At 44.2% G+C, this 17,046-nt stretch overlaps 1 protein-coding gene across 2 annotated transcripts; it reads left to right on the plus strand.

The window, feature by feature from the left end:
* Positions 1-2,458: 2,458 nt before the first annotated feature.
* elp1 (elongator acetyltransferase complex subunit 1) lies at positions 2,459-16,668 on the plus strand. Of its 2 annotated transcripts, XM_041840524.2 has the most exons (34): positions 2,459-2,564; positions 2,736-2,905; positions 3,026-3,178; positions 3,316-3,397; positions 3,510-3,590; positions 3,693-3,778; positions 3,874-3,973; positions 4,090-4,180; positions 4,313-4,436; positions 5,806-5,899; positions 6,128-6,358; positions 8,732-8,896; positions 9,061-9,145; positions 9,242-9,406; positions 9,487-9,593; positions 9,751-9,851; positions 9,995-10,048; positions 10,717-10,950; positions 11,078-11,230; positions 11,337-11,416; positions 11,533-11,670; positions 11,837-11,922; positions 12,009-12,157; positions 12,355-12,478; positions 12,587-12,684; positions 12,782-12,983; positions 13,106-13,230; positions 13,322-13,382; positions 13,525-13,638; positions 13,792-13,903; positions 14,033-14,160; positions 14,408-14,559; positions 14,649-14,721; positions 16,511-16,668. In XM_041840524.2, exons 2-34 carry the CDS (start codon positions 2,756-2,758, stop codon positions 16,576-16,578), a joined length of 3,966 nt encoding a protein of 1,321 aa, XP_041696458.2. In that variant the 5' UTR covers positions 2,459-2,564; positions 2,736-2,755; the 3' UTR covers positions 16,579-16,668. The 2 variants fall into 2 exon arrangements, with proteins under 2 accessions (XP_041696458.2, XP_041696466.1); XM_041840532.1 differs by lacking the exons at positions 2,459-2,564; positions 2,736-2,905; positions 3,026-3,178; ... (4 more) ...; positions 4,090-4,180; positions 4,313-4,436 and adding an exon at positions 4,829-4,858.
* Positions 16,669-17,046: the final 378 nt, after the last annotated feature.

The raw sequence follows: 17,046 nt of genomic DNA on the forward strand, positions 1-17,046 counted from the left end.
GGTCCAATGCAACTGTTTTCATCTCAAAAACATATCATGAGTGTATTAAATGATTTAATAGACCAATAAGAGAGTTCCAAACCTCTCTGCCAATAACAGCTAGTTTTCAGTTTTCCCCTGCCCACTCAGACCACTCCCAGGCAGTCCTAGCAAAATTCTTGCTTGAGAAATTGCTCTTTGCTAAGAGGCTATTTGTTTCTTTTAGACCATTTACATTTAAAACAATCACAGTAAGGTACTTAATTGTTACCCAGAAATGATTTGGTATTGAGATAAAAATGGCTGCATTGGACCTTCAAGCTTTTAACTGGGAATTTAATACACACTTCAAAAGGTTCACACACACACCTGATATGACCACATTTGATGCTGCATTGATGTCATGTAGGGAACTTGTAAATACTGGTGCTTTCAAGAAAACTGCTAACTCGGAAATAACTGAGGTCAAATCATGACCTTGGTGATCTTCAGGTCATTAAGTCAGAGCTCTAGAAAGATGCCAGAGTTTGACTTGGAATTCCGAGTTGGATGACAATTCAAAAATATTTTTCCCAGTCAGATTTTTGTTCAGATTTTCCGGTTGTCTTGAACGCACTGACGTCGGAAGTCAAATATTTCTGAGTTCCCAGTTGTTTTGAACGCGGCATACAACCTTCCTACTGGGAAAATGCACGTGAATGCCCCTCTACTCGTAATTATGACTAGCGCCTCGATCACAACAACATTGCACAAAATGGTACGCAGCATCATCTGGATATGTGCGCAACAAAAGTTGAACATTCGCCTTCTGCTACCATTTCTGTCAAGCCATCTACGCATACAAGTTGATGCATACGTTCAATCCAATGTATGCACCACACAGAATGTACTGCAACTGCCTCTGCAACGCAATTATGTAAGGCAAACGCAGCGTTTCATTGGAAATGAATGTACTTCTGGTGTACCAAAATGCAATGATACTGTCGGTGTGAATGAGTCGTAGGAAACTCGGGTATGATCTCTGGACCTGATCACAGATTACACTTTGATCACACCTACATCGTTATTGCGCAAAATAGTATGCAGCATCATCTGGATATGTGTGCAACAAAAGTTCAAGATAAAGGCGAAAGAAACGCACACCTATTTAGGCGAGGTGCTGGCTGACGGCGTAAAACACTTGAAAAAGAAAAGGAAAGCCGCACACTCTAGGAGCTCAGATGCAATAATTTAATATCCTAATAACCAACGTTTCGACAGACAAGCTGTCTTCTTCAGGGTATAATGACAAACACTGCGGGTCACTAGTTTATATAGTGTCAAAGGACACACGCAGGTGTCTGTCATGGCCGGGTGTGGCCTAATAGCATTGGCCAATTCACAGATAAAAACAACATACAAAAACCATGGATAGCATATGATCATAGATACTTGGCTACATAGGCCCACAACATTTACAATGAATAGCAAAATCACAAGAATGGCTTCAAATCAAAGTCTACGTTGAGACCGAAGGGAGCAAGGGTCTTTAAATTAAAGATCCAGGCAGCCTCTCGTTTTAACAATAAATTGTCAAGGATAAGCCTACAAGAAACACAGCCCATATTTTAAGTGTTTCTAAAATCCCCTATGGGAAAAATGAATGGTGTAAAAACAATTGGAACCATTTCCCTGTTTGACCGCTAGGTTTTCTAAGTATTATTACTCATACTGTGGTACTCTATATGCTTATCAGAGTGGTTAAGGTTAGGTTTAAAATCTCATTTTAAGAAGATAAATTGTATAAATGGGCGGGGTTTATGACTTTGTGGCTGTGGTAACCAGTGATGACCAGGCACAACTGATAGGCTATAAAGTGTTTTTTCTCTCTCAAAGTTGCCAGGATGTCACGTGTCCTACTTATATCAGTACACTTGTAACAACCTAATCATTACAGAACTTATATTCGATAAAATAAGCAACCACGTAGCAAATAAGCCATTACAGGTAGCTTAGTGGGTAAGAGCGTTGTGCCAGTAACCGAAAGGTCGCTGGTTCTAATCCCCGGGCCGACTAGGTGAAAAATCTGTCGATGTGCCCTTAAGCAAGGCACTTAACCCTAAATGCTCCTGTAAGTCGCTCTGGATAAGAGCGTCTGCTAAATGACTAAAATGTAAATGTAAATGTTAACCAAATTCGACACTCTCTCATTGAACTCCATACAAAAACTCCTTGCTTTGTGAGCGAAAAAACGCAACTTGCTGGAGAAGACATATTTTGAGCCCAGTTATCCCTCTCGCTTCGCCTCTTCCTCTCTGGAATAGCTGGCTCGGACGCATTCACCATATGAATGGTGTGATTGGTATGATGATTTCCTGTTTTTTTAATGGGATGAGTGTAGTCTAATTGGGTGCACTGAGTCAGTCGTCAAAGTCATGCAATCTCCCTCCGTACAGGAAGAGGGAGACATTGTAATAGGGCACTACGTTTTTCAGCATTTTACGTCAGGGTTGTAAAGTGAACAATTTGACATCGCTGCAACATGTGTGTTGTGTTGTTGATGCACTAACTTTAGCTTTTGTAAATATTATTGGAGCTACGCAAAGGTAGGTTACTTAGCTATGTGTCACATCGTGTAGCTGTTATTCATGTTAATTTTAACATTGAATAACATGGCTTGTCTGCACGCACAGCTAGTTAGCTAGCTACCTTTCCATATTGGCTAGCCTGCTAGCTACAGATGCTAATCAATGCTCATTGTCTTCATCTGTGTATAGGTAAATAGGATTTGTGTGTAATGCGGAACTTGAGGTTGCTGAAGAGCCTTCGTTGCTTGGAGCTGCAAGGCCCAGGCACGCCGCAATGTTTCTCTGTTCGGACGGACACAGGCACGGTGCTCATCGCTTCAGAATACTCCGTCACAGAGTTGGACACACGAGCTGGCCAGGTACGTTACGCATAACAGTGTTCTCCAATCCTATTCCTGGAGACCCACATGGTGCAGGTTTTTGTTGCAGCCCATCACTAACACACTGTATTCAACTATTCCTATACCCATCATGTTCAGGTGGTGAATGAGGTGTCATTGACAGCTGAGAGCTATCTTCCAGAGGATGGCAGTGGGACAGTTGTTGGTATCCAAGACTTACCAGACCAGGAGTCAGTGTGTGTGGCTACAGCCACTGGTGATGTCATTCTCTACAACCTGAACACTAACCAGGTATCAAGATTGAAGTAGTAACCCTGTTTATTGAAATTACATAAGAGTGCATTGACACCGTTACTCATAACAGGTCTGTTCTGCCTCTGTTTTCACGTGTGTGTGTGTGTGTGTGTGTGTGTCCATGTCCATCTCAGCTGGAGTGTGTGGGCAGTGTGGGCAGTGGTCTGTCAGCCATGAGCTGGAGCCCGGACCAGGAGTTGGTCACTCTCACCACTGGTCAGTATACCAACCACCTCTAGATTATGGTCATTGACTTAATAGTCTATTGTTCATGGGGTCTATCATGAGCCATCAGAAGTAATGCGCTCTCTTTCTTGATACCTTTCAGGTCAGGACACCATTATCATGATGACCAAAGACTTTGAACCCATCACAGAGGTTGGGATCCATCAGGATGACTTTGGAGAGGGTAAGACTGATCAAATCACATTAAAGATGGGATCGTAATGTAAAATCCCAATGTATGTACACTATGCATATGGTTGACTGACACACCTTTTATGTGTTTTAGGGAAGTTTATCACAGTGGGCTGGGGGAAGAAAGAGACCCAGTTCCATGGCTCAGAGGGCAAGCATGCTGCCCAGAGGAAGACTATAGTAAGGAATATTATTAATCTTTCACCCTAAAAAGAGCAGTTGAACACTACTTGATGAAGGTCTCACTGTCTCTCTCCTCTCTCTCTGTGTGACAGGAGGTGCAGCCGGCCATGTCGTGGGACGACCGCAGGCCAAGGGTGACGTGGAGAGGAGACGGGCAGCTCTTCGCTGTGAGCGCTGTTTGCCCCCAGACTGGTGAGAATCAATGTTTTTCACAAACTCTGTGGAGTGAAGTGAAACAATTACTGTAAAAATATATATACTGTAGATTGTGTTGGTATCACATACATTGCATATGTGTGATGTTTCAGGTGCCAGAAAGGTCAGAGTGTGGAACAGAGAGTGTGTCTTACAGTCGACAAGTGAAACCGTCAACGGTCTGGAGCAGTCACTGTGTTGGAAGTAAGATTTCTGTGGAGAATCCTTCAACATCTTTGAGCACCTTGTTGTATTATGCTTTAGGTAACTCAAATACAACAAATATCACAACATGGTTTGCATTTGAGCTACATTGAAACCAATGCCTTGTTTCAGACCGTCGGGTAGTTTGATAGCAGCCACGCAGCGTCATCCTAACAAGCACAGTGTGGTGTTTATGGAGAAGAACGGCCTCCTACACGGGGACTTCACCCTGCCCTTTGGCAAAGAACAGGTCAAGGTACACTACCGGTCAAAAGTTTTAGAACACCTACTCATTCAAGGGTTTTTATTTATTTTTACTATTTTCTACATTGTAGAATAATAGTGAGGACATCAAAACTATGAAATAACACATATGGAATCATGTAGTAACCAAAAAAGTGTTAAACAAATCAAAATATATTTGATGTTTGAGATTCTTCAAATAGCCACCCTTTGCCTTGATGACAGCTTTGCACACTCTTGGTGTTCTCTCAAACCGTTTCACCTGGAATGCTTTTCCAACAGTCTTGAAGGAGTTCCCACATATGCTGAGCACTTGTTGGCTGCTTTTTCTTCACTCTGCGGTCTGACTCATCCCAAACCATCTCAATTTGGTTGAGGTCGGGGGATTGTGGAGGCCAGGTCATCTGATGCAGCACTCCATCACTCTCCTTCTAGGTAAAATAGCCCTTACACAGCCTGTTGAAAAACAAATGATACGCCATCCCATCTGGTTTGGGCTTAGTTGGACTATCGCTGTAGAATGCTGTGGTAGCCATGCTGGTTAAGTGTGCCTTGATTTCTAAATAAATCACAGACAGTGTCACCAGCAGTGCACCCCCACACCATAACACCCCCTCCTCCATGCTTTACGGTGGGAAATACACATGCGGAGATCATGCGTTCACCCACACCGCGTCTCACACAGACACGGCGGTTGGAACCAAAACTCTCCAATTTAGACTCCAGACCAAAGGACACATTTCCACTGGTCTAATGTCCATTGCTCGTGTTTCTTGGCCCAAGCAAGTCTCTTCTTATTATTGGTGTCCTTTAGTAGTGGTTTCTTTGCAGCAATTTGACCATGAAGGCCTGATTCACACAGTCCCCTCTGAACAGTTGATGTTGAGATGTCTGTTACTTGAACTCTGTGAAGCATTTATTTGGGCTGCAATTAACTTTTAACAAGGCACACCTGTTAATTGAAATGCAGCTGGTTGAGAGAATGCCAAGAGTGTGCAAAGGTGTCATCAAGGCTAAGGGTTGCTATTTGAAGAATCTCAAATATATAAAATACATTTTGATTTGTTTAACACTTTTGGTTACTACATGATTCCATATGTGTTATTTAATCGTTTTGATGTCTTCACTATTATTCTACAATGTAGAAAGTTGTCAAAGACTCCAGCCACACTAGTCATAGACTGTTCTCTCTGCTACCGTATGGCAAGCGGTACCGGAGCACCAAGTCTAGGTCCAAAAGGCTTCTCAACAGCTTCTACCCCCAAGCCATAAGACTCCTGAACAGCTAATCATTGCTACCCGGACTATTTGCACTATTTTCATTTCTTAATGGTTAGGATTTGGGGAGGGCAACTGATCCTAGATCTGTGTGACTGTTGCAGGTGAAGGAGCTGCTATGGAACAGTGACTCCACTGTGTTGGCTGTGTGGCTGGAAGATATGACACCAGGAGAGGGCGGTCAAGTCAACACATACAGTAAGATCCTCTACAAATTACTCCCAATATTATTTCTTAACTTTATAACATGGGTTAATCAAATTGTCTTTCAGTCAATTTGTTGCCTTTTTACCAAGCAGATGTTCTAATATGTTAAACTGATCTGGAGGGACATTCTGCATACTTTATAGTATCCAGGATGAAGCCAACCGTGCCATAGCTTTTTTTTTACACCCCTGCCTCACTCCCTCTCCGTCCCTCCTCCAGTTCAGCTGTGGACAGTAGGTAACTACCACTGGTACCTGAAGCAGAACCTGTACTTTGGCAGCGACCCCCAGAGGGCACCAGCCTACGTGAGCTGGGATCCTGAGAGGCCCCTGCGGCTGCACCTGGTGACCCGAGGCTGGGCCAGCCTGAACTACGACTGGGGCTGGAGCACCGACCGCAGCCACGGGGAGGACGGGCAGGACAACGCCAACGTGGCCGTGATTGACGGGGGTGAGTTTTTAGTTTAACATTTTTAATTTCACCTTTATTTAACCTGGTAAGCCGGTTGAGAACAAGTTCTCATTTACAACTGCGACCTGGCCAAGATAAAGCAAAGCAGTGTGATAAAAACAACAACAACACAGAGTTACATATGGAATAAACAAAACGTACAGTCAGTAACACAATAGAAAATCTATATACAGTGTGTGCAAATGTAGTAAGTTATGGAGGTAAGGCAATAAATAGGTCATAGTGCAAAATAATTACAATTTAGTATTAACACTAGAGTGATAGATGTGGAGAAGATGATGTGCAAATAGAGATACTGAGGTGCAAATGAGCAAAATAAATAACAATATGGGGATGAGGTAGTTGGCTGGGCTAATTACAGATGGGCTGTGTACAGGTGCTGTGATCGGTAAGCTGCTCTGACAACTGATGCTTAAAGTTAGTGTGGGAGATAAGTTTCAGACACAGACCTTGTTTATAGTAGTCTTTGACATTTACTGATCAGATCACTGATATATACAGTTGAAGTCGGAAGTTTACATACACCTTAGCCAAATACATTTAAACTCAGTTTTTCACAATTCCTGACATTTAATCCTAGTAAAAATTCCCTGTCTTCGGTCAGTTAGGATCACCACTTTATTTTAAGAATGTGAAATATCAGAATAATAGTAGAGAGAATGATTTATTTCAGCTTTTATTTATTTCATCACATTCCCAGTGGGTCAGAAGTTTACATACACTCAATTAGTATTTGGTAGCATTGCCTTTAAATTGTTTACCTTGGGTCAAACGTTTCGGGTAGCCTTCCACAAGCTTCCCACAATAAGTTGGGTGAATGTTGGCCCATTCCTCCTGACAGAGCTGGTGTAACTGAGTCAGGTTTGTAGGCCTCCTTGCTCGCACACGCTTTTTCAGTTCTGCCCACAAATGTTCTATAGGATTAAGGTCAGGGCTTTGTGATAGCCACTCCAATACCTTGACTTTGTTGTCCTTAAGCCATTTTTCCACAACTTTGGAAGTATGCTTGGGGTCATTCTCCATTCGGAAGACCCATTTGCGACCAAGCTTTAACTTCCTGACTGATGACTTGAGATGTTGCTTCAATATATCCACATAATTTTCCTTCCTCATGATGCCATCTATTTTGTGAAGTGCACCAGTCCCTCCTGCAGCATAGCACCCCCACAGCATGATGCTGCCACCCACGTGTTCTTCGGCTTGCAAGCAACCCCCTTTTTCCTCCAAACATAACGATGATCATTATGGCCAAACAGTTCTATTTTTGTTTCATCAGACCAGAGGACATTTCTCCAAAAAGTATGATCTTTGTCCCCATGTGCAGTTGCAAACCGTAGTCTGGATTTTTTATGGCGGTTTTGGAGCAGTGGCTTCTTCCTTGCTGAGTGGCCTTTCAGGTTATGTCGATATAGGACTCGTTTTACTGTGGATATAGATACTTTTGTACCTGTTTCCTCCAGCATCTTCACAAGGTCCTTTGCTGTTGTTCTGGGATTGATTTGCACTTTTACATTTACATTTATGTCATTTAGCAGACGCTCTTATCCAGAGCGACTTACAAATTGGTACGTTAATCTCTAGGAGACAGAACGCGTCTCCTTCCTGAGTGGTATGACGGCTGCTTGGTCCCATGGTTTTTATACTTGCGTACTATTGTTTGTACAGATGAACGTGGTACCTTCAGGCGTTTGGAAATTGCTCCCAAGGATGAACCAGACTTGTGGAGGTCTACAATTTTTGATTTCCTTTGATTTTCCCATGATGTCAAGCAAAGAGGCACTAAGTTTGAAGGTAGGCCTTTAAATACATCCACAGGTACACCTCCAATTGACTCAAATGATGTCAATTAGCCTATCAGAAGCTTCTCAAGCCCTGACATCATTTTCTGGAATTTTCCAAGCTGTTTAAAGGCACAGTCAACTTAGTGTATGTAAACTTCTGACCCACTGGAATTGTGATACAGTGAATTATGTGAAATAATCTGTCTTGTTGGAAAAATTACTTGTCCTGCAGAAAGTAGATGTCCTAACCGACTTGCCAAAACTATAGTTTGTTAAAAAGAAATTAGTGGAGTGGTTGAAAAACGAGTTTTAATGACTCCAACCTAAGTGTATGTAAATTTCCGACTTCAACTGTAAGTGAGTGGATAGATGAAGACATGGTTTCCAACCCTCCATTGCTTTCACAAACCGTACTGTGTCAGATCAGTGATTTCCTCAAGGACAGGGAGGAAGGAAAGGTGCATTTTTTTAAAGTATTCAAAAAGGGCCGATGAATTAGAGAAGGGGAGATATGGAGTATTTTGAAGCATCTAAAAGGCATCGCATTTGTCTGAATGCCTCTGTTTTCTAGATAAGGTCCTAGTGTCAACGTTTCGTCAGTGTGTGGTGCCCCCGCCCATGTGTGCCTACGACCTTCAGCTGCCCGCCCCCGTCAACCTGGTGACCTTCCAGCGCCAGAGCACCAATGAGCTGGCAGCGCTCACAGCCGACGGACACATCTCTGTCTATGGCCAAGGTGGGCCACCTGAAGTTTCCTATCTTATTGCTCAGCCATTATTCTTCTCTTGATACATGCATCTCTATGGTCGCTTTTTCCTCTACATCTCTTTTCCCACTCACACTGTGCTGTTAATTAATTAAGATGGGTACTGGGTCCATAAAGTCTGGTTGTGTGTTCAGGTACTGGGGAACAGAGTGAGCCTGCAGCCGGATTGAGAGGATTCCGATCTGTCACACACCCTCCCCAGCTAAAGACAACTTACAGGTACAATCGGGACAGTCATTCATCCAAAGCCTTTTCTATTATGACCCTCACACTACATATTGCGCCCTAACATTGTGGCTGTGTTGCGTGATGCAGGGTTGCGGTGGATCAGGAGGAGCCCCTGGCTCTGCGTCTGCTGCTGTGGCTGAGTGATGATGTGTTCCTGGGGGTGGTGGGCTGTACAGAGGGGCCGTCCCAGTCCAAGCTGCTCATCCTGGGACCCTCAGAGGCCCAGGGCCCCCAGCCAACCTTGGAGATCAGGTATGAAGGAATTATAGTTGACGACAACAACGCAACTTTTACCTGCTGTCAAATGTCCCCCTAACTGTTTCTATCCCCAGGTCACATGTGGAGGTGGAAGGTCACGTGATCAGCATGTGTCACAGCTCCAAGACGGGCACGGTGGCATTGCAGCTGGAGGATGGTCAGATCAGGAAGTTCCTCTGGGGTCAGTAACGACTACTTCCTGGATTATGAGAATATTGCTTGTAGACTTGCTTGCAGAGTTCGATCATGAGATGTATTTTATGTCTCCAGCTGTACATTTGAAAAATGATCAAATAGGATTTTTTTTAAATGAATGGACCTGTGTATGGTGTCCCCAGACTCTCTGAAGCCTAGTGTTGTGGAGTGGCAGGACTCAACAGGCTGCCGAATCAACTTTCCAGATCCCTGTGTGCAGACGGCCCTCTTTACCATAGAAGAGGTAAGGAAACAATCTAACTGAATACTGGTCTCACAGAAAATGTCAATATTACTATAATTTGGTGATTTGATAATGTTGATTATGTGCCAAAAGTACCTACCTCCTGGTCTCTAATCAAGGGGATTTTTTGGTAATGTCAACAGGAGCATCTGCTAGGGCTTACGGACCGATCTCACCTGTTTGTTGGCGAGACAGAGGTATGTCTTGTTTTGCTTTGGTGATTCAGCACAAAGGCAGAGTTACCATTGTGATTGATGCAAACACACCTCTTACTTTAATTAATTAGCTGCTGGGCCTCCCGAGTGACGCAGCGGTCTAGGGCACTGCATCGCAGTGCTAGAGGCGTCACTGCAGGCCCGGGTTCGATCCCGGGCTGTATTACAACCGGCCGTGATCGGGAGTCCCATAGGGCGGTGCACAATTGGTCCAGCATCGTCCGGCATCGTCCGGCTTAGGGGAGGGTTTGGCCGGGGGGGCTTTACTTGGTTCATCACGCTCTAGCGACTCCTTGTGGCGGGCCGGGCGTCTGCAGGCTGACCTCGGTTGGCAGTTGAATGGTGTTTCCTCCGACACGTTGGTGCGGCTGGCTTCCGGGTTAAGCGGGCGGGTGTTAAGAAGCGTGGTTTGGCGGGTCGTGTTTTGGAGGACACATGACTCGACCTTCGCCTCCCGAGCCAGTTGGGAAGTTGCAGCAATGAGACAAGATCGAAATTGGGGCGATAAAGGGGGTAAAAAATAAAATATTTAATTAATTAGCTGCTTGCCCCACTCATGTAATGCAAAGTTGAGTCATATTCATTAAAAACATTTGACTTTATTCACCAACCTGATTGTGTCATTGCCTCCCTCTGTCCTTCATCCACAGGTGGCCTCCAACGTTTCCTCCTTCGTGGTCTACGATGACTTCCTGCTGCTCACCACACACTCGCACACATGCCGCTGCCTCCGACTCAGCACACTCACTGTCAAAGGGCTGCAGGTGGCCTTGGCTGCAGACGGTCAGAATCAGAATGACCAGAATGACGAGACTCTCCGCAGGGTGGAGAGGGGCTCCAGAATCGTCACTGTGGTGCCCCAGGACACCAGGCTCATCCTACAGGTCTGAACAGTTCCGTCTGTCATAAAACAGATTAAAATCCCAGGTTACATCATTGCTATTACCCATATTGTTTAGCACAACATCCCTGGTCGTGTTGATGTTGAACGTGTTGGATGGGTGTCTGCAGATGCCTCGCGGTAACCTGGAGACCATCCACCATCGAGCGCTAGTATTGGCTCAGCTCAGAAAGTGGCTGGACAGTCAGAAGTTCAGAGAGGCCTTTGAGTGCATGAGGAAGCTGCGGATCAACCTCAACCTGATCTACGACCACAGCCCCAAGGTAGGTAAACACACAACCAGGTCACTTCTTCTTTTTCACCTAACCTGTCTGTGACCTTCTGGTGTGGAATGGCACATACAACAAGACTGTTTTTCCTTTCTGGCAGGTGTTTTTGGAAAGCGTGGAGACCTTCCTGAGACAGCTAGACTCTATCAATCACATCAACCTGTTCCTCACAGAGCTCAAGTAAGAACCTTTAACCTTTTTGTTTTTTACAACAATGACAAACGATGCCCATTTGTAATACATTTTAGGAAATTGCCATTAGTTTCAGTATGTACTTATTTTTTTTACTTTTTTAGGGAGGAAGATACCACTACAACAATGTACCCTTGTTCAGTGAACACTACAGGCCAGTCAGCCCCTGTGGCTTGTGGGAAAAAGGTGGATATTGTGTGTGATGCGTTGCGCTGCACCATGGAATCTATGGACCAGCACAAGTGAGTGCGCTCTTGATATGGATTATCCTTTTTGTCAATGAAAACCAATAAAATGTGATTTTGTATTGCACTATTTACAGAGCATTTTAACTAGTATTGTACTCAAATCATGTTTATTTCACAAGATTCTTGATTGAGAGAATAATACTGTCGTTATAACCCTCAGGTATTGTCTGTCTATTTTGACGTCACATGTGAAGAAGACTGTTCCTGAGCTGGAGATTGCCCTGCAGAAAGTCCACGAGCTTAGAGGTAAAACGGACACGAGCAGATCAGCAAGAGGAAGAAATTGTTAACAAGATATCTGAAATCTATGTTTGTAACCTGTGTATTTGTAGTGAACCCACCCAGTGCTGCCAACGCAGTGAGTGCGGAGGAGGCTCTGAAGTACCTGTTGTTCCTGGTCAATGTCAACGAGCTGTATGAACACTCTCTGGGCACCTACGACTTTGACTTGGTCCTCATGGTGGCCGAGAAGTCCCAAAAGGTGAGTGACAGTAGTACTTCACTGTACAGAACAGCACCTAAACAGTACCTAATAGCTACCCTGATGAAGCCATTGCTGCAGAAACTTTGGTGGACGACTGGACGTTCACTGCAAATAGAGAAAAGACTGTGCTACTTACATGTATTTTTATGGGTATTAAAGCGATTGATTCTCCTTTGCCTTCCCAAACATTCAAGGACCCCAAAGAGTACCTTCCCTTCCTGAACATGCTGAAGACATTAGAGCCCAATTACCAGCGCTACACCATCGACAAACACCTCAAGAGATACAGGAAGGCCCTGCATCACCTCAGCAAGTGTGGTGAGTGTCTCCTGCCATAGTCATCTCAACGTGTCATTACGTGGACAATTAATTAACTGAACTTCATTGAAAAGAAGGACCTAAACTGGGTGTGGTGTTTTGTGCCAGGTGAGGAGCACTTCAACGAGACCCTAAATCTGGTGAAGGACCAGAGGCTGTATAGTGAAGCCCTGGGGCTCTACCCAACAGACAGCCCTCAGTACAAGGTAATGCGTTATCACACAGCCGCGCTGTGTGCTATCCGCGCTGTGTGCTACTGTTGTCTCTGACCTCTAACCCCTGACCTCCAACCCTGACCTCTAGGCGCTGAGTTGTGCCTATGCCGAGTACCTGGTGGAGCAGCAGCAGGCGGAGCAGGCAGGGTTGTTGCTGTGGCGCTGCGGCGAGGCGACCCGCGCCCTCCAGGCCTTTGTGGGCAGTGCCAGCTGGAGGAACGCCCTCTGTGTGGCAGAGCAGATCCCGCTGCCATCCGACCAGCTGGCACTGCTGGCCAGGGACCTGGCAGGTACAGTGGCTACCCACGTCTGGCACTCAGCGCCTCACAGCTCCACCATCAAGTCTTTAATGTTGCTGTTATATTCAATCTGTGTTGCTCATTTGGTTTCATATTACCCCCTATCATTTCAGAGAAACTGATAGAGCTCAGAAGATATACGGAGGCGGCCATATTGTTGGAGCGGTATGCCAAGGACTGTGAGGAGGCCATATCAGCTCTAATCACAGGTGCAGTCTGGGAAGAAGCACTTCGACTGGTGAGTTAACAAGATGGCCTCCATCGTGCAACACGCTCTTCAAACTCTGCCCAAACCAAGACAAAATGACATTCTCTTTTGTCTGTACTAGGTGTATTTGTACAACAGACAAGACATAATTGAAACAAACCTCAAACCAGCTCTCTTGGAAGGTAAACCCCCCTTTTCCATTGGTGAATTGAAATGCTCTTGATGACAAAGTGCTAATTATTTTTCAATGTGCAGTATATTCATTATATAGGTCATAAATTTGGCACCAAATATATACATTGTTTTTATGAACACTGTCTTTAGCATGTAGTTCTCAGACCTCCTACCTGGAAGTTCAGAGGGCGATGTTCACTCGTCACAAAACCCGTCTGGCTGTGGTACGGGAGCTTAAGGAAAAAGCCAGGCTGGAGTTACTGGGTAGATACCATTCATTGTTGCATTACTTACACAAGGATACAGTTTATAATCGTTTTAAGGCTCTGAGAATGGGCTTGTCCATGTTATATTGACCTGCCTCCCTCGCTCGGTTTCTCCCTTTCTCTTGTTCTGTCTCCCCATCTCTCCTTCTAGATGAGGATGTCCCAGACTGTCCAGAGGCAGAGCTCTACTCAGAGGCCAGTAGTGTGATGACAGGCAGCCATGCCGGCTCCAAGTACTCACATAGTAACTCCCGCATCTCCTCGTGAGTCAGCACTTTACACATCTGTATAAATTACATGAAATACCTAGTGGGGGTAGAGGTGGGTTTGGGACTTGGGAGTAAGGTGTCAGCTGTCTCACTATGAGAGAGGAACTGACCTCTGTCTCTCAGGAGGTCATCTAAGAACCGCCGGAAGGCCGAGCGCAAGAAGCTGAGTCTGAAGGAAGGGAGCCCCCTAGAGGACATGGCCCTACTGCACGCCCTGGCAGAGATCATCCACTCTGTGGACAAGATGAGAGGTGGGAGATGCACATTCTTTTCTTACCGCTTCTCCCTTTCTTGGTCTCGCTCTCTCTCGCTTTCATCCATTTGGCCTACTCTCACTCATAATGATGGGCATTTCTCTGAAATCCTCAATAGAATTACAGTTATCTGGTTGGAATAGTTTTTAATCGTCTCATTCATATTTGTTATAGTGCTACTTAAAAGGTAGAGTGTTGTGGGCAGCTCCTGTGTGATTTACATGGTTTTGATCCACCCCTGCAGAGGAGGTGCACAGCCTGCTGAAAGCCCTGGTGCTGTTCCAGTTTGACGGACAGGCGGGGAGGCTGCAACAGGCCTATGGGGAGGCTCTCCAAATGATAGAGGTGGCCCTTCCTGAGGTGTGGCAGGAGGGTCTTCAGCAGACCCAGGCCCCGGTGAGAGAGAGAGAGACACACACACACACACACACAGACTTGTTTTTAGAAATAGTTAATTTACCCTGTGTTTTCATTTTGTTCTTCAGATCACAGGTCCTAACTCCACAGCCAACAGCATCATGGCTTCATTTCAACAGCCAAGACCCTCAGCAACCCAAGGTCAGTTTTAGTAATATTCCTATTTATTGCTATTGAAAACATAGTATTTACTTATTTGTTAAGCAATACTAGGTGCTAAAATCATAGTCAGGTCCATAAATATTTGGACATTGACCAAGTTATTATTATTTTAGCTGTCTACCACAGCATATTGGTGTTGAAATTAAATAATGAATATGAGCTGAAAGTGCAGACATTCAGCTTTAATTTGAGGGTATTTACATCCAAATCGGGTGAACGGTGTAGGAATTACAGCACTTTTTATATGTGGTCCCCCCTTTTTTAAGGGACCAAAAGTAATTGGACAATTGGCTGCTCAGCTGTTCCATGGCCAGGTGTGTGTTATTCCCTAATTAGTTCATTTACAAGTAAGTAGATGAAAGGTCTAGAGTTGATTTCAAGTGTGGCATTTCCATTTGGAATCTGTTGCTGTTAACCCTCAATATGAAGTCCAAAGAGCTGTCACTGCCAGTGAAGCAAGCCATCATTAGGCAGAAAAATCTAAACGAACCAATCAGAGAGATGGCAAAAACATTAGGTGTGGCCAAATCAACTATTTGGTACATTCTTAAAAAGAAAGAACATACTGGTGAGCTCAGGAACCACCAAAAGGCCCGGAAGACCACGGAAAACAACTGTGGTGGATGACAGAATAATGATTTCCCTGGTGAAGAAAAACCCCTTCACAACAGTTGGCCAGATCAAGAACACCCTCCAGGAGGTAGGTGTATCTGTGTCAGAGTCAACAATCAAGAGAAGACTTCACCAGAGTAAATACAGAGGGTTTACCACAAGATGTAAACCATTGATAAGCCTCAAAAACAGGAAGACCAGATTAGAGTTTGCCAAAAAAAAAAAACATCTTAAAAAGCCTGTACAGTTCTGGAACAACATCCTATGGACAGATGAGACAAAGATCAACTTGTACCAGAATGATGGGAAGAGAAGTGTATGGAGAAGGGAAGGAACTGCTCATGATCCGAAGCATACCACCTCATCTGTGAATCATGGTGGAGGCAGTGTTATGGCGTGGGCATGTATGGCTGCCAATGGAACTGGTTCCCTTGTATTTATTGATGATGTGACTGCTGACAAAAGCAGCAGGATGAATTCTGAAGTGTTTAGGGCTATATTATCTGCTCAGATTCAGCCAAACGCTTCAAAACTCATTGGACGGTGCTTCACAGTGCAGATGGACAATGACCCAAAGCACACTGCAAAAGCAACCCAATACTTTTTTAAGGCAAAAAGTGGAATATTCTGCAATGGCCAAGTCAATCACCTGACCTGAATCCAATTGAGCATGCATTTCACTTGCTGAAGGCAAAACTGAAGGCAAAACGCCCCAAGAACAAGCAGGAACTGAAGACAGCTGCAGTAAAGGCCTGGCAGAGCATCACCAAGAAAGAAACCCAGCATCTGGTGATGTCTATGGGTTCCAGACTTCAGGCAGTCAGTCATTGACTGCAAAGGATTTGCAACCAAGTATTAAAACTCACAATTTAATTTTGATTGTTAGTTTGTCCAAATACTTTTGAGCCCATAAAATTGGGGGGCTATGTATAAAAATGGTTTTAATTCCTACACGGTTCATACAATAATTTTGACAAAACCCTTAAATTAAAGTCTACACTTAAAGCACATCATGATAGTTTCCTTACAAATCCATTGTGGTGGCGTACAGAGCCAAAATGATGCAAATTGTGTCACTGTCCAAATACTTATGGACCTGACTACATTCTTATTCCCCTTTTAGTTTATTCATAAAATATGCTCTTCCTCTTTGCAGATTCAGAGACCCCACCACCCCCAAAGATGAGAAATGGTGTCAAGTGGAAGCTGAGTATTCTGAAGTAGCTTTTTGTCATCACTGTTATCTTTTTTTAACTGTAAAGCAATCAATCATCTTATCATAAATGTAGCCTATTAATAAAGATGTATACTGGATCTCTTGTCCTTCTTGTATGACTAAGGTATTATGAACAGAGCTCTGTGTTGTTAAATGGTCTCAAAATAATGTCGGTAATGGGTATGTGGTTATAACTTATTCATATTATCACAGATATGGAAAAGGCAGACACAGTTCAATTTAGTTAATTTACATTTACAATTTACTGTTTCATTTGCCAACTATACAGGTACATTTATAACGTTGCTTTCAGAAACATTTTCGAAAAATAGCAGAGGGCCCTTTTTCCTCAGTCTTTCTTCTGAATCCAAAGTGACTGGAAAGAGGACAGGGAGGCAAGGATGGAACCTCCAAGCCACACTGTGTTTTGACCCTCCTGGGATGCCACAACCATAGTCTCACTGCATGGTGCCATC

This window comes from Coregonus clupeaformis, chromosome 2 (assembly GCF_020615455.1).
Source record: "Coregonus clupeaformis isolate EN_2021a chromosome 2, ASM2061545v1, whole genome shotgun sequence".
Taxonomy (NCBI): Eukaryota; Metazoa; Chordata; class Actinopteri; order Salmoniformes; family Salmonidae; genus Coregonus; species Coregonus clupeaformis.